The sequence below is a fragment of the Panthera pardus genome, unplaced genomic scaffold (assembly GCF_024362965.1).
Source record: "Panthera pardus isolate Hobbes unplaced genomic scaffold, ASM2436296v1 HiC_scaffold_16, whole genome shotgun sequence".
NCBI classification, from domain to species: domain Eukaryota; kingdom Metazoa; phylum Chordata; class Mammalia; order Carnivora; family Felidae; genus Panthera; species Panthera pardus.
The window spans coordinates 45,602,522-45,623,738 of NW_026526721.1; the positions used below are offsets into that span (position 1 = coordinate 45,602,522).

Genomic DNA, 21,217 nt, shown 5'->3' on the forward strand with positions numbered 1-21,217 from the left:
GCTAATATCATCCTCAGTGGGCAAAAACTGAGAGCTTTCCCCCTGAGGTCAGGAACACGATAGGGATGTCCAATCACACCTCTGTTGTTTAACATAGTGTTGGAAGTTCTAGCATCAGCAATCAGACAACAAAAAGAAATCAAAGGCATCAAAATTGGCAAAGATGAAGTCAAGCTTTCTCTTTTTGCACATGATGTGATATTATACATGGAAAACCTGACAGACCCCACCAAAGAGTCTACAACTGATACATGAATTCTCCTAGAATTCTACTAGAACTGATAAATGAATTCAGCAAAGTCGCGGGATACAAAATCAATGTACAGAAATCAGTTGCATTCTTGTACACTAATAATGAAGCAACAAAAAGACAAAGAAACTGATCACATTCACAATTGCACCAAGAAGCGTAAAATACTTAGGAATAAACCTAACCAAAGATGTCAAAGATCTATATGCTGAAAACTATAGAAAGCTTATGAAGGAAACTGAATAAGACATAAAGAAATGGAAAAACATTCTGTGCTCATGTATTGGAAGAATCAATATTGTTAAAATGTCAATACTACCCAAAGCTATCTACACATTCAATGCAATCCCAATCAAAATTGCACCAGCATTCTTCTCGAAGCTAGAACAAGCAATCCTAAAATTTGTATGGAACCACAAAAGACCCTGAATAGCCAAAGTAATATTGAAGAAGAAGGCCAAAGCGGGAGGCATCACAATCCCAGACTTTAGCCTCGACTACAAAGCTATAATCACGAAGACAGCATGGTATTGGCACAAAAACAGACACATAGACCAATGGAATAGAATAGAGACTCCAGAATTGAACCCACAAATGTATGGTTAAATGCCTCCTTTTCCAGGGCTTACCATCAGTCAGTCTCATTTTTCCCATCCATTCCCATTCTATCCTTACACTGTCTCCCTGTCTTCCCCTCTTCCAACATTTACTCAGTTGAGTATTTTTTTTTTTCCTTACTGATACCAGGGGTCAGTTAGCAAACCTTTTCTATAAGGGTCAAGTAGTAAGTATTTTTAGCTTTGTGAGCCACACAGGCTGTGTCCCAGCTACTCAGCACTGCCATTGTAAGCACTAAATCAGCCACAGAAGATAGATAAATGGGCATGACTGTGTTTCAATAAAATGCTAGTCAGTGAAATTTGAATTGTACAGTATATTTACGTATCACAAGCTATTCTTTTAATTTTTTAAAACCACTGAAGCATGAGTGGCTCAGTTGGTTAAGCATCCAGCTTCAGCTCAGATCATGATCTCATGGTTTGTGGTTTCAAGCCCCACATCAGGCTCTGCGCTGACAGCTCAGAGCCTGGAACATGTTTTGCATTCTGTGTCTCCCTCTCTCTCTGCCCCTCCTCTGCTTGTCTGTGTGTGTGTGTGCGTTCTCTCTCTCTCTCTCTCTCTCAAAAATAAATAAACATAAAAAAAAAAAACTGAAGCATGTGAAAAGCAGTCTTAGCTTGTGGTTTGTATTAAAGCTGGCAGTGGGACAGATTTTACAACCACAGGCTATAGTTGGCTAATCCCTGCTCTATAGGAAACGCTGTAGGTTTCAGGTAAAGCTAACTAGCCAGCAATGTTATTTGTTTGGCCTACACAGTATGTTAAAAATGTATCAGTATTTTGGTTTAGGGTGTTTTTCACCTTCTCTTTAAAAAATCAAAAGATTTGATAACCTTAAGAAGCATTCATCTTTGGCAATTATTAGCTAGTGTTAAGTAAATGGGATATGTGGTCCCAGTGTACCATAGGATATATTTCCAGCTTTTTTTTTTTTTAACCTGGTATGCTACTCATGTATATTACCTGCTTGGCCTCCTATTGGTATATATGTTTGTAGCCTCCATTTGATATTAAACTGAGTATATCTTTAAGGATCAGTCCACCCAGTCCATACTGATTCTGTCAACCTTCTTGATTAACCCTAACTCCACCAGTCTTTCCCTCTCAGATTTTCTATAGCTCTAACTAGTTTGAACTTCTCTGTGTATGTTATTATTTTTATACTTACAAAAAAGGATACGAGGGTTTTACAATCTTAAAACACATAAAATAGGGTACTATAAGTTAAGTAGATTATCTGCAACTCTTATTGTCTAAAATAATTTTGTTACTAGTATTTGGCTCTGAGTTTCTTCTCCACTAAGATAAAAAATTACTTAGTGACATATATTTTCATTATCTAATAAAGGGAAGTATTGAAGGTTTTCTGGAGGAAAGTGTTTTTCCTGACACTGAAATCTGGAACAAATTAGTCCTGTGTTTGCTTTATGTAAGGAATATTCTCTCTCTCTCTCTCTCTCTCTCTCTCTCTGTCTCTCTCTCTCTCTCTCTCTCTCTCTGTGTGTGTGTGTGTGTGTGTGTGTGTGTGTGTGTAATTTAAAATTGTGTTGTGTGTAGTTTATTAAACCGCAGTCTTGTAAAAGAATACAGGAACCCTGGCGGTTGCTTGAGTACCTGGGAGACCTGGATTAAAGACCAGTTCCACCACTTCCTAGATATATAACCTTCAACAAATTGGATCATCTGCCTGAATCATTTTTCTTGTCTGTAAAGGAGGGATAATAACAGTACCTACCTCAAAGGATTCTTATAAGGGCCAAATAAATGATGCACAGGAAGGGCTAACTCCATGCCTAACACGTTGAAAACCTTTGATAAAATGCCCAATTACATAGAAGATATGAGACTAATTACAGTGTTACAGAGCATATCTGTGGTTATCCTAAGTTAACCTGGTCTAGCGAGAGTACAGTTCTTTTGGTCTTAAAGTATAAGGTTAAAACTCAAACACACCAGAAGTGAAGTAGTAACAGCCAGTTCATTTCTCCCTTGGGCTCCTTCTTTTCAAAAGGGCATAGGTCTTAACCAAGTTTTTGATGAATGGTGTATTGAAGATAATTGACTGCCAAAGATTCTTAATGGGCTTACTTCTTTTTAAAAATCTCCATTAGCGGGGCGCCTGGGTGGCTCAGTCGGTTAAGCGTCCAACTTCAGCTCAGGTCACGGTCTCGCTGTCCATGAGTTCGAGCCCCGCGTCGGGCTCTGGGCTGATGGCTCAGAGCCTGGAGCCTGCTTCTGATTCTGTGTCTCCCTCTCTCTCTGCCCCTCCCCTGTTCATGCTCTGTCTCTCTCTGTCTCAAAAATAAATAAACGTTAAAAAAAAAAAAATCTCCATTAGCTATCAGATATACAGGTGATAGATTTTATTTACTGTCATGTGATGTTAGGAGTCTGGTTTCTTTACTCCCCTACACTGACATCAGGCTCATCATTAAATAAGGATACAAATTAATTGTTTTTCCTAAAAGAAACACAAGCAGTATTTTTCTAATCTGTTCAAGTACTTAATAATCACCATAATCTGATCCCAAGGTTGTGTACTTGGAGGTACCAAATGAAGCTAATGTCTTTAACGTAAAGCAGATGTCTTGTTTCAAATTGCAACGCTGTCATTTAACAGTTGAGGAGACCTTGCGCAAATTACCTAACCTTTCTAATACTTAGTTTTGTTGCCTATAAAAATAAGGATGTGTTTCTACTTCATAGAATTGAGGACACAGTGTGATAATATAGGTAAAGTACCTAGCACATTTCTAGCACATGGTAAGCAGTCAGTAAATGATAGTGGTAGTTGTTTCTTTAAACTGAAGCTGGGTCTTTGCTGCTGGTCAGCACCATGACTTTGATGTCCTACTCCTTCCCTGGTTCCCCACAGCATGATGATGAGCCTGAGATGTCAACTGATGTAATTTGTCCGAATGTCTTATTGCTTGTTTTTAAGCTGGCTCCTATATTACCAAGAGGACATTTCTAATAATCAGTGTGTATTAGAAGAAGGCCTCTATGCTGACCTTACTTCCTGTGGCTGCCCAACATCTAGAGTTAAATCCCTCAAGCCCATTGACTATGTAAGTACTTTGCTTGGGTGCATAATTATAAGACTTTTTTCTTGTCCTGTTTAATTACCATAAATGATGTGATGTTGGAAGAAGTGATACACGGGTAAATATAACAGTATGAATATTTATTCATGGACTGTAAAATTGAGATTCACCAATGAAATCCAAAACGTAAGACCGATATATGTATCATATATATATATTTTATATTTTACACATATGATATACATATATATGATACATATAAAATATATATATATCATACATATATATATGCATCATATATATTTTTTAAAGCAAGGGTTCAAAACTCAGGACCTATAGTAATATGTATAGACCTAGGCTTAAATCTCAGTTTGATATTTCAACCATTTTGGATGACATTAGTAAAGTTACGCAGTTTCCTTGTCTATGAAAAATAATAGTACTTTATAAGTCTCCTGGGATATTGAGTGAAATGATGCTTATAAAATGCCCAGCACATGGTGAACAGTCATTAAACATTAGCTGTTAATTAGCTATAACTGTTAGTTGTAATTGTTGCAGCTGCTTAATAAAGATAATAACCTGATAATTTTATTATCCTACTTGATAAGTCACACAATGTTACTTTAAGGCCTGGGTCCTGATATGGCCACTGGTACTGATTTCACACCTTTGTTTGAGGGAACTAGGGATTTCCTGCCTGCTGTGTGCAGAATTACCTGGGTCACCTTGGAGACCCACATCTGTAGAGTAAGTGGTTTTTCCTTTCTGTCCTGTTTACTCAGAATTTTGTTGTGAGCAAAACAGGATCACTACTCTGCAGCATCAGTTCTGTGCTCCATGTTTGTAGGTCTGGGCAGAGGAAGTAATGAGGATCTGGGATATTTTCAAGATGTCTGGTTGTGATCATTCCCTTGGAGCATTTGGTCAAAGCTGAGGTTTACACAGAGATGAGATAATTTGAAGCCCTGCATAATGGTATGAATGACTGAGACCTTTCAACCAGAGCTGACTCCAGAAATGATGATCATACTCAGAAACTTTGATTCCAGCCTAAGCAATGTAGCCTTATTTCAAGACCTTCCTGGATAGAGTATTCTTGGTATCAGGCTAAGAATAGAGTCTTGGTTGAGGAACAAAAATAGAAACAGTCCTCGGTCTCTCTCAGTTGCATCTTAGACACCAACTGGTAAAGACTTAAGTGGCTATTGATTGATACTTCCTGTCTGTTGGACAAAAAACAGAAAGGGGGAAAAAAGAATGTGGTCTGTTCAGTCTCTCCCAAGTATTGATAAGGTTGAAAAAGACATTGGAAAGTAGTCCACATTTACTGGGAAAGGAATTTTCTTAGCAATTTTTAGTGGTCAAGCCAGCAGACAGATACTTATTTTGTATATGTAGTTCTAAATATGAAAGTATCATCTTGAAAGGATTTTGCAGGACTTCTATTTCAGTGAGCTAAACCAACTAAATTTTTAGGGAGGGAGTTTTAGAATCAATCAAAATTAATGAGTATTACTGTTTTTCTTTGAAGAGTTTACACTCATGAAGTCAAAAGTGAATAATTAAAATAAGGAATGAAAATAGAAGAAATGTTTTTAAGTTTTACCGTGCACTTGTGTGTCACTATTTTGGTTCTGTGAAAGCCAAGCAGTATAGATGAAGGTGCATCTTAGGAAGGACCTGGGAGCTATAGCCTTTTCTCTCTAAGAACTGATTAAAGAATATATCCAGTTTATGTAAGGACAACACATTCATTGTCTTAATGCTTTTACACGGTATGTTTTTAAATCTTTGAAAAGTCTTTGTTGAAGATATATTTAGGCAGTAGGTTTGGTTGTGAAATGGAAGGAATGTGAGGTAAGGTTGGGCATCCCAAGAAAGACCCCCCAGATGACCATGAAGAGGCTTTAACAGGTAACATTTCTTTGGTGAATTCCACCGTGCTTCACGCTGGTGGCCCTGACACTCTGAGTTGATCCAACCTAGGAGATTGATAAATGAACCAGGTCAATACAGTAATCTGTAGAAGGTGGATTCTCATGGCTAGAATGCTTGAGAATTCTGTCCTGAGCATTTTTTTCCCCTCTCTAGAACATAGAAAACTGAAATAGTCCTCAGAAGGTTATTTGTTGAGCATAAGACCTAGGTAAAATGAAGTAGGTATCTTGAGATTAGTTTACTCAGCTAACCTTCCCCACAGAAGAGACTCCTGAGGGTCCCAGGTGTTTACATTCTCCAAATCCTGGAAAATGCTAGACACCCTCTACCTATCCTGCTTCTCTGCTTCAGTCTGCATCCCCACTGCCCCCACGTTTTCCTCCAGATTTATTAATGTCACTGTGTAAGCCACAGTCCAGTGGGATTCTGGAAAATGTTTCTGTCCAGTTGAGTTGACATGAATATGGACTAACTTCTTGATTTTGCTTTAATTAGTTACAACTGCAGAATTCTGAGGGTGTTGCCTGTAGTTAGCATTCCCAGACATGCTGTGAATTACTGTTAAAGTGTCATAATGGAATAATGTTGAGGAGTTTTAAGACTTTCTCTTCGTACAAGATGAGTATGTTTTGCAGATGACAGTTTGCTGATTTCTGTTTGTCTAGACATTTGTTACATTCTAGAAGCCCATGGATAATTTGCAGTCATTTTATAGTGAAAGGACCTTAGGAGTATATTTTATAGTTCTCCTTTCACTAAGGTGATATTGGGAAAATCACTTAATTTATTTGTACCTCACTTAACTCATATGTAAAGAAACTGTTAGGTATTTTCAAATCTTTGTCAGCCTTTAGTTCTGTTGCAAATAAGCATCTTGGGTATATTTCTAATTGGGCATGCAAAACAATATATCCAGCATTAGGACTCATGCAGTGTGAGGGAATAACATAGTAGATTAGCTTCCAATAAAGTTATGCCATATAACAGTCCCCAGAACAGTTGGTTAGGAGCTGAAGGTGAGTGGGGAACCTATATAAATGCTTTAAGCATTGGCCCAGTAGTGTGTGAGGTAACCTTTTATTGCGTTTCCATGGGAGCAGCATTCTGCTCATTACTTCTTTAGTGTCTCCATGGTGGCCTGGCATGGAAGTTGGCCTCCTTTGAAGTAATAATCCAATCCTGGCAGCTATAAACAGGCAAAGCAAAAGAAACATTGTAACAAGAGGCTGTAGAAAAACTTCAAATGAAATTATAACTGTGATGACATAATGATATTAAGAGGTAGAGTAAGAATTGGCAAGGCAGTGATTGATGCTGTGCAAGCATGCTAAATAAGGAACACAGCCATAAATAGTCGAAGACTGTAAATCCAGCCACAGAATGAAAGGAAGCAATGAGTTTATAAAGTGTCTGAGAGTTTGGTTACTATTAAACTTTTCAGCTGAATCCATATTTAGTTAATAGTTTAAACTATTGCATACAATTTTAAAATGAAGGCCAGCAAAACCCTGCAGACTAAACATCACACTTCCTAGTAAGACATTTGAAGCATTTCCCCTTAAAGTTAGGCAGAAGACAAAGGTATCTACTATCACCATTTCTATTCGTGATTCTGGATCCCCAAACACTTGAATAAGATAAAATCCAAAAAATGTTTAAAGAAAGAAAGTTGTCAAATTATTAGAGTTAATATGAAGTTTTAAGAAGTTTCTGGATACAAGGTAAATGCCAATGAAACTATAGGATACTTAAGAATAAGTCAAACCACAAGGCAAGTAATTCATTTATGGAGAAAATAATAAAAACTTTATCGAAGGGCATAAAAGATGAAGAGATAATAATCTTTTATAGATTGAAATGACTCGATATTGTGAAGTTGTGGTCCTCTCCAAATTATTACAACTTCAGGCAAGATGCTTACAGAATCTTTTGACTTTCTAGGATAGTGCCTTTTTAGGGTGAGATGGTAAAACATGACAAGCTTATCCTAAATTTGGAAAAGATAGGGATCCAAAATAGCCAAGATAATTTTCTTACTAAGAACAACAGACAGGGTCACTTGTCCTGCCAAATATATATTGCGTTATACAGCAATAGTAATAAAGACAGTGGGTATTGGTGCAAGGGAAGAACACAGAACTGGGGAATAGGATAGCATAGAAACTGACCTACATAAATAATGGAATTGGAAGGTGACTGAAATAGGTTACAATGGGGCTATTATGAACTATTAAATAAATTGGTGTTGGGACAATTGGCTCTTTACATGGAAAAAGAGTTAGAATCTTGCTTTACTCCAAACGCAGAAATAAGTTCCAGATGGATTGTGGCAACCTAAATGTGAAAAACAAACTTCAAAACTTACAAGAAAATATGGAAACTAGCCTAATAGTATTGGAGTAGAATGGATTTAAAACAAAATGTACATGTCAGTAAGAGAAAGGGAAAAGGCAAGTGTATTCATTTCCTATTGCTGCTATAACAAATTACCACAAACTTAGTGACTTAAAACAACAAACCATATTACAGTTCTAGAGGTCAGAAGGTCTAAAATGGTCTTAGCCTGATAAAAATATGGTGCTGGCAAGACTGCATTCCTTCTGGAAGATGCTAAGGGGAGAATCGGTTTCCTTACCTTTTCCAGCTTCTCAACCTCCTCAGCATTCCTTGACTCATGGCCGTTGTCTGTCTTCAAAGTGCATCACCCCAACTTCTCTCTGTCCTGTATCTCTGACCCTCCTGCCTCCCTCTGATAAGGACCCTTGTGACTATATTAGGCCTCTGTTGATAATCCAGACTAATATCCCCGCCTCAAGTTTTTTAACTGTTAGTCACATCTACAAAGTCCCGTTTACCATGTCAGGTAACATATTCACAGGTTTTAGGGATTAGGATGGGGACATTTTGGGGGTTGGGTGGGGGTGAGAGGTGTGGAGGTGGGGGAACATTATTCAGCCTACCGCAACAAGCCACAGACTTAGGAGGGTATATTTGCAGCCCTTATAAAACCTGCAAAGGTTTAGTGTACAGAATATAAAAAGAACTCTCAAATCAATTGAGAAAAAAAGAAAAACGTATTTCAAAACTTAGCAGGAGGATGTGAATAGTTCATAGAAGAGAGAAAAATGGCTAAAGGATATGCAAAAAATATTAAACTTCACTAGTGATCAAGTAAATGCAAAATAAAGTAATAATTAGGTAATATTGCCTTACTTTAAATAGAAACATTTGAATGGTTTGGTGGCAGAGAAGTGGGATTATTCATACACAGTTTTTGGAAACAGTGTCAGTTACATGAGGTGGTGCTGTAGGCAGGGCAGTGGAATAAGGATGTTTGTTGCAGTTTATTGATGGATGAAAAGGAGCCACAGCACATCCATGTGAGGAAATGTAAGACAGTGGCTACAATAAATGAAAGTGAGTTCCATGTATTACTAAAGGGTATTATGGTAAGATACTGTAAGTGAAATTTAAAAACAAAAGATGCAGGGGTACCTGGGTGGCTCAATAAGTTGAATGTCCGACTCTTGGTTTCTGCTCAAGTTGTGATCTCCAGGTCCGTGAGTTCAAGCCCAACATTGGGCTCTGCACTGTCAAGATTGGGATTCTCGCTCTCCCTCTCTCTCTCTGCCCCTCCCCCACTTGTGTGCACACACTCTGCCTTTCTCTCTCTCAAAATAAATAAACATTAAAAAAATAAAAAATAAAAACAAAGGATGCATAACCGTTAGTAAAGTATAAAAATATGAGCTGGAAGGACTCACATCTTCAGCATAGTGATTACCTTTAGAGAGAAGAGGTTCAAATTCAGCTGTACCTGTTAATGTATTTATAAAATTCAGTACAAATATAAAAAAAATTATTACTTTTGGATGATGGGTACATAACCCATCTATATATTATTTTTTAATGTTTAGCTTCTTTTAAATAGGGGCAGATAATTTTCTTAAAAAGTGGAAAGGGGAAACCAATTAGAAAGGTAGATCTAGAATGAAACATTTTCTAAACCAAATGAAAGCAGTTTTCTGAGGAGGATTATAGTCCACTGGTGAAGTCTGGGAGCCCGACAGACCTGAGTGGCCCTGGACATGTTTCTGACTACCCTAAGCCTCAACTTTCTCATCTAATAAAGTGTGAGGTTTAAACAAGCTACTGCATGTACAGCCCTTAGCTCATAAGCACTCACTAATTGAGCTCATAGACCATAATTAATATTCACTAAGCAACATGAAGACTACCATTAGCGTGGTAGGTTGAAGGTATTTATATATTTTTGTTTTTAATATGCCAAACTTAAAAGATTCCAGATTAGAGTCATATTAGACATTTATGAGCCTTATTTAAATTTGTATCATTTTACATAACTTTTTGCCAACACACTGGTATTGCTCTGGAATGGAATGGTTTTAGAGGTATGCATTATGGTTACTTTCCTTTAATTCATCTTACTTGTATTTCCTGTTTTAGCTAGGCATTGTTCATTTGGCAAAGATTGAGATGAATTGATGTTGTCAGGCTATATGGATATGGCTGTTCTCATGGCTGATTGCTGAATATTTTGAAAAGTATACGTTAAATTTAGAGTCTAACCAATTAATATAACCCTGAGGTATTGTCAACACCTCTTCCATATACATGGTGATTTGAAACTCAAAGAACTCTACAGTTGCTAAAGTAAAGGTCTGTAGTTTTTTTTCTAAGTCAAAAATTACTTAGATTTAAAAATTTTATCCATTATATTGAAGATATGTTTATATAAATGTAGTCCTTCTAGCAGAATACTCTCACTAGGATCTCAGAACTTCAAATTCAGGTGGCAGACAACACTTTTGAAGCCAGAGAGAGAGGTAAGAATAGGAATCTTATACGTTGCCCAACTGACCAAGTTGGGCGTCAAGTGCTCCAGACATTAGCACACATGCCAGTAGAAGTATTCGCCATTAAAACTACTGGCATTTAGAATATGTTAGAGCCACAGTGTAGGGGTTAAGAACATAGCCTCTGGGGTCATACTTTGTAGACTCAAATGCCAGCTCTTACACTTACTGCGTGTGACCTGTGCCTTGATTCTTCATCTGTAAAGTGGGGTTAAAAATAGCCCCCACATCAAAGGGAACTTGTGTGGGTTAAATAAGTAAATAAATTCACAATCCACTAATCTGAATATATTTTGGGATTTGGGATATTTTCCCCATTTTAAACAGTGATATGGTTCATACATAGCACTTAAGGAAACACTGCAAAAGCGTTCTAAGTAGCACCCCATAACTAAACACATTCCTATTACTGTAGCAAATATATTTATGGCTACACACACATTGGAGAAATACTATAAGTAGCCCTCTATTCAGGTCAGATTTTGCTGCCAATTGAGTTAAGAAAAAAAAGGGGGGGGTGGGGGACTTAGACTAAGGTTTTTGTGTGCTGAACGATGGATAAGGAGTTGTGGATGGATATATTTACATATAATGTCTGGTGCATATGAAAGTGCTGTATATATTAATTATTACTAGTCTTGTCACTTAAAATGTGGTTTAGTTGATGGGATGAGGTGGAGGGTTTTTTTCTTCTTAAAAGTTCTTTCACACAATTTGTTCAAGTATTCTTTTTCTTTCTTAACTATGTTCTCCTTTTAGAAACTGTCTGATTTTTGCCTTAGACTTAACCCAGCAGGAATGTCCCATTACTATTGACCCCTAAGAAGAGCCTTTGGCCCAAAATGGTTGGCTGTCTTCTAAGTTAACATGGACTGAGGCCAAGACATTTGTAGAGCTCAAATTGTAGTTAAATTCTGGTGTTTTCTGTTGTCCTTGGAAAGTTCAGATTATTCTGTCATCTGCAGTTTTGAAGACTATTAGTTATATTCCTATTTTCATGTCTGGAAAATGTATCAGAAAAATAGGATTTTAAAGTAGTTCTTCATTCTTTTTTCTGAATGATTACCTATCTACCAGCTTCCACTGTTCTTTCCATTAGCACTTATGTTGATGTTCCTAACCTTTAAGTACATGTATAAATCAAATGCATCTATAAATTTAAATACATTTAAAAATTAAAACCATTTAAATTTAAACAACTTAGAGAAAAATCAAGTTTAAATATAGATCAGACCTCTAGAGGGTGGATAACTGTAAGTGTAGAGATAATAGATGTTCTCAAATGAGAAGTCTAGTCAATGGGACCACTTGGTGATAGCCCATTACTGTTAGTGGAGCAGCAGGTTGTTTTTACTGATTTATGTAAACTCATAAAACATACTGTCTCGGTGCCTGAGTGGCTCAGTCAATTGGGCGGCTGACTTTGGCTCAGGTCATGATCTCACAGCTCATGAGTTCAAGCCCCACGTCGGGCTTTGTGTGACAGCTCAGAGCCTGGAGCCTGGTTCAGATTCTGTGTCTCCCTCGCTCTCTGCCCTTCCCCTGCTCACACTCTGTTTCTCCCTCTCTCAAAAATAAACAAACATTAAAAAAAAAAAATACTGTCTCTATCATTCTTTACAATTTTGTTCTCTGTCTTCCTGCATCATCATTTTAAAACCATCTTTTGTGATCCCCTGCACGGCATTTTACATTGTTTCCCAAAGACAAATTTCTAGATTCAGAATTGCTATTCGGGAGTGAATTTGATTCAGTTTGAGGGATAATGGCCATCTTTTTAAAAATGTCTTTGCGTTTTGCAAAAGAGGAAGAAAAATGTACACAGGTCCTATTTTTCTTAGAATAATGCTTAGCATTTAAATTGCATTCTCCTAGTAAGCTTTTAATTTTTTTCCCTCTTGGGTTTAAAACAGTTACATTATGTCAGCCTTAAATGCCTTTAATAGAGGCATCTGCCATTCTACCCCAGCAGGCTCTTAACTGGGGAGAATGTTGCTAACAATTGACTGTGAGCCCTGTCTGGGCTCCTTGCCTGGCTGCCCTTCCTTACTAGTTAGTAACTCAACCAGAAGATGTATGAAGAGGTAAGCTAAAATGCTTTTTTAAAAGCTTAAGGGTGAAGATGTTGGAGAAAGTCCAACAGTAAAGGCAGGGGCTTATCTGTGGATTTTGATTATCCATCTTCAGTCACCAGTTTTAGTGGGTAATTTAGAATCTGCTGTTTTTACCTGCTGCTCTGGACTCCTGTAAGGACATTTCTTCCATAAGCTGTTGGGATGCTTCCAGTTTTTATTTTGCAGATAGCAGAAGAGGTGCCGAATCTTACCTGTGGTCACTCAGTGACTAGAGATGAAGCCCTATTCCTGACCCAGTTTGTGGTGTTTACTGAAGGAAAATCAGTGCTCCTGGACAGCCCTTTAAGGCTTACCTTACTGTCTCACTGCACACAGTGATTGTGACATTCTTTTACAGTATCCTCTAATCCCTAAATCTGTACTCTCCATTACCATACACTAGCCACGTCATTATTTCTTATTTATTCACATTAGATTTATAACATCATATTTATATTTAATACTTACTTAATTAAAATAAAACTAATTCAGTCCCTTGGTTACACAAGCCGAATTTCAAGTGATCAGTGACCACATGTGGCTGATAAGTACAGATAAGCAGCATTTCTATCACTGCAGAAAGTGCTGTTGGATAGTACTTCATACCTTCTTCCTTCGTCAGGTAACCTTTGCCACATAATGTAAAGAGAAACTAACTCACACATTTACCTGGAAATTTCTTTGGCATTCTTTTTCTATCTTTCCTTGTATTTCCGAGGAAGTATAGTTCATCTTTTCAAAGTGATATTTCCCTTCATGGACTGATTCCTAGTCAGAGGTTCTGTACTGATGGGAAACAATGGACTGGACATCCCGCTTCTTCCTTAGAACCATCCCTCTCATCTTACATTGTTGAGCTTTTTCTATCCTACGCCACTGTGCCCACAAACATTCTTATGGGCCACCAGCCCATTTCCCTCCTTCTCTTCACCAACATTCTCTAAAATGTGCAATCCCATGCACCCTGTCTACAATTTCTCACCACTCATTCCTCAGTCCCTATGACCTAGATTCCACCCCTCGTGTCTTGCACACCGCTCAGAGTTCTCTTACAGGTTTCTAGCTGCCTCCTGATCGCCCAGACCCCAGCAGCATTGCCACAGCCACCCTCTTCCTCCACATTGCAAACGTATTTGGTACTATGGATGACTCTTCCTTCGCCTTTCCTTTCCCCTTTATTTCCTTGGTGTTTTCTTTTTTAGCTGTGCTTTCATAGTACATTTACTCCACCGCCTCCACAGCCTCCTTTGCGTGTCTGCCCAGTTCTGCCCTCTTTTCCCTTTCCTCACCCCTACCCATCTCTGGTTGTCACCCAGATCCTGGGAGCTCCCACGCTCTTCATGCCTGCATGAGATTTGTTTCCCTGAAGCACAGATCCAAAAGTCCAGTCTTCGGTGGACATTTCTGTTAAGATTACCCTGTCTGTCCTGTCTGTCTGAACATTAAAAACACCCAGTTCTAAATAGAAGTTCTTAGCTTCATTTATTAGAAGTTCTTAGCTTACATTTCCCTCCAAATTTCCTTGTATGATAAGTTATACCATGGTGCCCCCAGCCACATCTTTGCATGTTGTCTTCTGTATTTACTTATTCCATTTGTTAGCCCTATGTCTGTTTTAGCACTGTGATAGATTTTCTGGCCATCCCTTGTTGACCAGTCCTAACCTTCCACCATCACCCCCCCCCCCCCCCGGCCCTGCTTCGCCCCCAACACACACACACACACACACACACACACACACTTTAGGGTCTGGCTCTTTCTTGGGACTGGAGTATTTTTCCCATCTACTTTCCATTTCTGTTTTCTTCACTCATGTTGTCTGATATATTTCCCAAAGTCCATTTAAAGAAAAACACAGGGCTACCTGGGTGTCTCAGTTAAGCATCTCAGTTTTGGCTCAAGTCATGATCTCATGGTTTGTGACTTTGAGCCCCACATCAGGCTCTGAGCTGATAGTGCAGAGCCTCCTTGGGATTCTCTCTGTCTGCCTCTCCCCCTCTCTCTGCCCCTCCCCTGCTTGTGTGCCCTGCCTCAAATAAGTTTAAAAAAAGAAAAAAAAAATACACATATATACAAAATGTGCATAATAATCACCGATTTAAATTTTTGAGGGGCACCTGGGTGTCTCGGTTAAGTGTCTGACTTCAGCTCAGGTTGTGATCTTATGGTTCACGAGTTCAAGCCCTGCATTGGGCTCTGTGCTGACGGCTCAGACCCTAGAGCCTGATTCAGATTCTGTGTCTGTCTGTCTGTCTGTCTCTCTCTCTCTCTCTCTCTCTCTCTCTCCCCCCCCCTTCCCCAGTCACACTCTGTCTCTCTCAAAAATAAATAAACATTTTAAAAAGTTAAATTTTTGAATAAATAATACATTTCTAAGCTTCAAAAATCAAAAAGTACGAAAGGCATGTAGTCAAAACCTCAGCTCCCACTTTCATCTTTCAGATCCTATTCTGATAGATAGTCATGGAGTAGTTTCGTTTCTTTTCTTTTCTTTTTTCTTTTCTTTTCTTTTCTTTCTTTTTCTTTCTTTCTTTCAAGAAAATTGTTCATGTGTACACGTGCACATTATTTGTGGGCATGTGCATAAGTTTTCCCTTTAATGCACAAGTGGAAGCAGAAGAAATATGCTATTCCACACTACTGTTCACTGTATTTACCTCTAAGGAATATATCTTAGAGATCTTTCATAAAGATCTCCTTATTCTTTTTTACAGCTGTATTTCTCTATGAATGTACCATAACTTATTTAGCCAGTCTCCTTTTGATGGATATTTAAGTCATCTGTATCCTTTGTTATTCCAAACACTGCTGCAAAGAATAATGCTTTCATAATTCATCTTGCTCTTACGCAAAGTCAGTTGTTTATTTACTGTTCTTTGAACATCCACATTCCCTGCTGCTAGTGCTCTGTTTCTCATGTACCAATTACAGATACTTTCCTAGGCCCCTGTCCAGAAGCCTTCAAGGACTCCCCATTGGCAGTAAATCTGTCTCTCTGCCCTGTTAGTGACAAGGAGAAGCAGACGATTCAATACCCCCTAGCAAACAGTGGGGATACTTGACACTGTTTCCTTTTGGACTCTATTCTATTATGTGGATCTATTTGCTATTCCCTTAACATGTTCCATGCATTTCTGTCTCCCTTCCTTCGTATAGAGTGCCTTCCCTCCATTCTCTCTGGGCCTGTCCAAATCATGGCATCCTTGAAGACTGAGCTCACATACCATGACATCCACCTTTGTGAAGCTTCCTTGATCCTTGCTCCTTTCTGCTAAAAAAAAGCATCAAGTCTTCTATATTCTGAGAACTTTCACAGAGCATATCCTTTTCTACCCTGGATTACATTTCAATACCTGTGCAATTCTCCAATTTTAGTTACTAGTTAGTAATGACCCAGACACAAGGATGGTGCCTTGCTTTGTCTTCTCATCCCTGAAAAGTCTTCTAGCATGGTGTCTTGCATACACCAATGAGTGAAAAAGAGCAAAGTTGGTTCTGTTCTTCTCTGACACAAGGAGTTGGGGAATACTTACTTTGAATGTAGAAATCACTCCTGCCCCTGTGCATTTTGGCTTTTGGTTGTTGTTAAATTAAAAATGCCTTTTTCTGGGGTGCCTGGGTGGCCCAGTTGCTTGAGCATCTGACTCTTGATTTTAGGTCAGGTCATGATCTTACAGTCATGGGACTGAGAGCCCCATGTTGGGCTCCATGCTAAGCATGGAACCTGCTTGAGATTCTCTCTCCCTCTGCCCCTCTCCTCCTTCTCTTTCTCTCTCAAAAAAAGAAAAAGAATGCCTTTTTCTTCCTCCTAGGAATGAGTTTAAGAGCCTGGAGCCATCATGTGTTGGATTCTCAGTGACTGCTCCTGTGGCTTTCTGGGGAAGTGGTGCCGTTCCATTCCATGTTCATCCTGTTACCAGCTGAAAGTGCTGGCAAGACCAAAATGTCCGTATTATAGCACAGCCAGACCTTAATTGGAACCAAGTGTCCATTTCCATTATGAGACTGAGATTGCTGTTCTAAACCTCCGAACAAAAATTATGAGTAGAATTTAGTCTCACCTGTGCAGTTTTGACTATAACATCATTAGAGGGTAGAGCAGTAAACTGTATGCGTTCAAGAATACGGTGGATCCTGGGTACCCTGTGTTGTGACTGGGAGGTCACTGGAGAATGGCCACCCTGTATGGTGATGCTTTCTCTTTTTTGCTGTTAGGTTTTTGAAGAACCCTCCATTAGCCTTTTTGCTCTGGAACACTGTGAGGGAAGAGAGTTACATCTAGAAGAGGCTGTGAACTCTGTTCTGAACAAGGACCTGCACTTTTACACCCAGTCTGTATGGGTAAAAAGTGGACTGTAAGTATGGGACAAAGGTATGGCCTGGTTCATTTACTGTTTTAGGAGAGAGCTGCACAGTTGCTTTTTTTTTTTTTTTTTCCATTTATTTTGAGAGCGAGCAAGTGCCAGCAGGGGACAGACGGGGGCGGGGTGGGGGGGGGGGGCGGAACGGGGAGGGGAAGGAGAATTCCAAGCAGGTTTCATACTGTCAGTGCAGAGCCTGATGTGGGGCTTGAACTCACGACTGTGAGATCCTGACCTGAGCTGAAATCAAGGAGAGTCAGATGCTCAACCAGCTGAGCCATGCGGCCACCCAAGCACAGTTGCTTTTTATCTCTCCACTGCTATTGTTGTCTGGTCTGGAGATGCTATTATTCCTTTTCTTTCTCAACGTAACAAGAGTAGTATCTGTTTACATAAGATTAGGCCGTGGATTAGGTCCAATATATAGTAACATGCGGCAGTCTGGGAGAAGAGCCCTTTGGGAGAGATGGGCTGCCCTGTGTTGATAGCATGTGTCTTAGAGTAGGTGGACCAGGTGACCTTGACTGGTTGAGACCACTGCCTGCCTAAGATAACCGACTATTTCTCACACTGGAAGTGTGTTGTTGTATTTTGATTTGACGTCCTGTTTGTTCTAGAGCCTTTTGCTCCAGGGTACTTCTTTTCATGCTGAGGGTTCAGGTGAATCTAGCCCACCCACCAGTGTTGCTGTCCATTCAGGTTGTCAGGGTGGATCCAGGTTGTGTGGGGCCTGCACTTATACAATCCGGGAGACTGCTTTAAGAAAAGGAATGAAAAATGACATACATAAATTAGGTATGAACTTGCATATTTATTTAGAACAAAAATGGTAAGAGTCCTGGCAGTGAGAGTTCCAGAGGTTGAGGCCCTAAGACTTCCTGGGAGATCTGTTTCTCAGGACCTATCTGGAGAGTGGCACAAGAGCCTGCCCTGCCTCCTGCACTGTTGCTGTTTTGGTATCAAAAGTGAACTAAAAGACCGCACATAGCTCTTGATGATTAATATAAAGATGATTGTTTTTATTTCTTATGACTTTTAAATTGTGTGATAATCAACTCTGCTTATTTAAGTGTCTGGGGATAACAGAAGAGAAAGCCAAGAATATAAATTGATTTGAAAATTAAGTCAACTATTATAATAAATGAAGTTTGAATAGTCACCTGTATAGCAATTTAATTTTTCTTCTTCAGAGCATTTGACATTGGTGTTTCTTAACCATAAATTGACTTACTCTCTCTAAGCATAATAATTCCCATACTAGATACTAGTATATTATTTACCACTTAACTAAGTCTTTTGAATTCTACATCCTGGTGATAATATGACTTTCACAGCATTTTTACACTTTACTTTCCTAAGTGGAACTGATAATTATTGACTCACCTGTTGTAATTTCTTACCATTTCTTATTTCACTCTTTTGTAGAAAACTGGTACTATTTTACCTTGACATTATTTCTTCTCTTTAGCTTATTATCCACCTACTCTGCCTGTTCTGGATTCTCTAAGAGAAAATCAGTATACAGAATAAGGAATAGAGAATGCTGTCTGAAGGTTTTCCTAGGCTGCAGATGGCTCAGAATAGGACTTAATGCATAGCCAGCTGCCCTTTTGACACATTGTGTTTTGTTTAATCCCCGTATTATCCCATATCTCCAATTTGTCAAGCTTTAACGCTTTTTAGCTGTGGAATCCATTAAGATTAATGTATGGTGCAGTGTAGTTTATTAAAGTCTTGCCTTATAACTGAAACTTCCCTGCCTATTTAAAAAGTCTGCACAGCTGGAGAGGTAGATGAGCCTCTCCATAGTTTAGATTCGTGTATGTAAGAAGGGGCAGAGGGAAGGCCAAATATCCTATTCATCTCTCCATGAAAAATCAGGCCAAGCCTGATCTTGATTGTGGGAAGCAAGCAGAGTGCTTTGGTCTGAACCAGGCAAGGTAGCCACCTCATCTTCCACACATACTTTCTGAAAGCACTGTTTGTGGTGACGTTGAGTCCTGAGAATTTCAGATCTTCTTGGCACTCCAAGTTTATTATAAACCTTAGCTGTTGAGCTAAATCAGGGCTCAGCAAACTTTTTCCGTAAAGGACCAGATGATGATTTCAGTTTGTTGGCCATTCTATCTCAGTCACAACTATTCACATGCCAGTCAGTAAAAGAATGAATGTGGCCACTTAAGTCTTGAGACTCCCCTCAAGGCCCTGAACGCTTCTACATGCTTTAACTTGGCCCCAGTTGGAGGCCTCAAGGGCAGTGAGCAGGCTTTGCAACAGAGCTGGGCCTTAAAGCAAGAGAGTGGATTTCTGTAGATAATTTTCAGTTGTCCTTGGTGACCTTGGAGAAGTTATAGAAGGAGGTGTGCCTGGGAGTTCCCTGGAACCACCTAGAGAGACTCTGAAGGACACCCGGCGATGAGCCTACGATGGGAGAGTAAACCTAGTATTTTGTAACTGGTAACAGGGAAAGGCTGTGGTCTGTCTTTGAATGTTAAACTGTTACCAAAAAAAAAAAAAAAAAAAGACAGCATTATCAAAGAAACACAGAATTTTAGACCCGGAGGGAACCTTGTTTTAGAAGTAAGGAAACCAGAATCCTAACTGAAATGCAAATCTTCTGAGCCCCAGTGCAGTGGGCTTTCTCCCGGTCCCTCCTATCCTTTCTGTTAAAAAACAGTTATACATTTTTTATTTGAAAATCTACAAACCCAGAAGTCTTAAAGAATGAACCTTGTATACAAGAAGGTGTTTTTGATAAGAGATTGCTTTTTGTTTTTAAGTATTCTGTTTTTTTCCTGCTTTTATATAGGTGGATAGCTTATGAAGGATCCAATTTCTTAGGAAGACAAATCCTCCTCGAGCCTAATGAGATCCCAAATTGGACAGCATTCAGTGGATGGAAAACAATTGGTTCCCTCCGTCCTATGAAGCAGGTAAGGAGGAGAGAAAAAACCCATAAGATCCAAAATAGCTTGATTTTTCTAGTACAAATGTCATGAACCACAGCATCTGAAATATTGACCATTTAGTTTGACATTTATGTTACAAGGGGATCACATTAGGATGAGAAATCTTGTAGATGTTAACCAATTCATTAAATTGTATCTAAGGTCAATGTTGGGTTTTAGGTTTGAGTCCACAATCTTACTGACCTTGTTGACCTTTCATGGAAAAAATAAATATCATGAGGTCTGTGGAAAGCAAACGAAACAATGAAGTCAGAGACTGCCCTAGTTTTACTTTCTAAGAACTTGGATGTTTTCCCCTACTTAATAAAACTCAGGATGGATCTTACACACCTACTGCTTGTCGATCTTCCGTTCAAAAGCTTCTGGGTCACAGAAAGGAAATATCAGCATGTGTGGAGCCATGGGAGGTTTCACAGAAGGTGGGAAAGCCAAGCCAGGCGATCAGGTGTGATCGTCAGTGGATATGCCATTTGACTTCTAATTTGAAGGACTTCTCACTTGATTCCAACAACAGCCCTTTAAGGTAGGAGTTGTTATTCCCATTTTCCAGATGGGAAAATAAAGGTCAGAGAGGTAAAGCAAATTAGCAAAAGTCCTCCAACTGTCAGAACCAGGATTTGAACACAGATTTATTTTCTAAAATTTGTGTTGAGCAGCCATATGCTTAACTTCGTCCAAAATAAGATCAGCATTTACAGAGTGGCACCATACATTCCAGGCACTGAGCTGAGGGTGGCATAGTGGATAGAAGTGCTGAGGCTCTGATGTTCAGATTGGACATATGGCAGCCAGTAAGTGGTCTTGCTGCCCCCGCCTCCTGCCACACACACATCCACACTGTGCCCATTCCTACCACTCTCTGGTTCTGTTGGTTCAAATCCTGGCTCTGCCACTTGTAAGCAGTGTGACTTTGGGTGAGTCACTTCACTTCCTGGCACCTCAGATTCCTCTCATGAAACAGCGATCCCCTTGCTCACCTCTCAGTATTGTTGTGAAGATTAAATAAGAACATGTATGTAAAGAGCCTGACACGACATCTG

General features: G+C 39.2%; 1 protein-coding gene across 2 annotated transcripts in view; it reads left to right on the top strand.

Annotated features, from left to right (window-relative positions):
* CRYBG3 (crystallin beta-gamma domain containing 3) overlaps positions 1 to 21,217 on the top strand; it is a 129,518-nt gene that overhangs the window by 102,084 nt on the left and 6,217 nt on the right. For both annotated transcript variants that reach the window (XM_019448117.2, XM_019448119.2), the window contains 3 exons: positions 3,813 to 3,939; positions 17,063 to 17,202; positions 20,018 to 20,141. In XM_019448117.2, the coding sequence (XP_019303662.2) occupies positions 3,813 to 3,939; positions 17,063 to 17,202; positions 20,018 to 20,141 (391 nt within the window). The remainder of the gene's footprint in view (positions 1 to 3,812; positions 3,940 to 17,062; positions 17,203 to 20,017; positions 20,142 to 21,217) is intronic.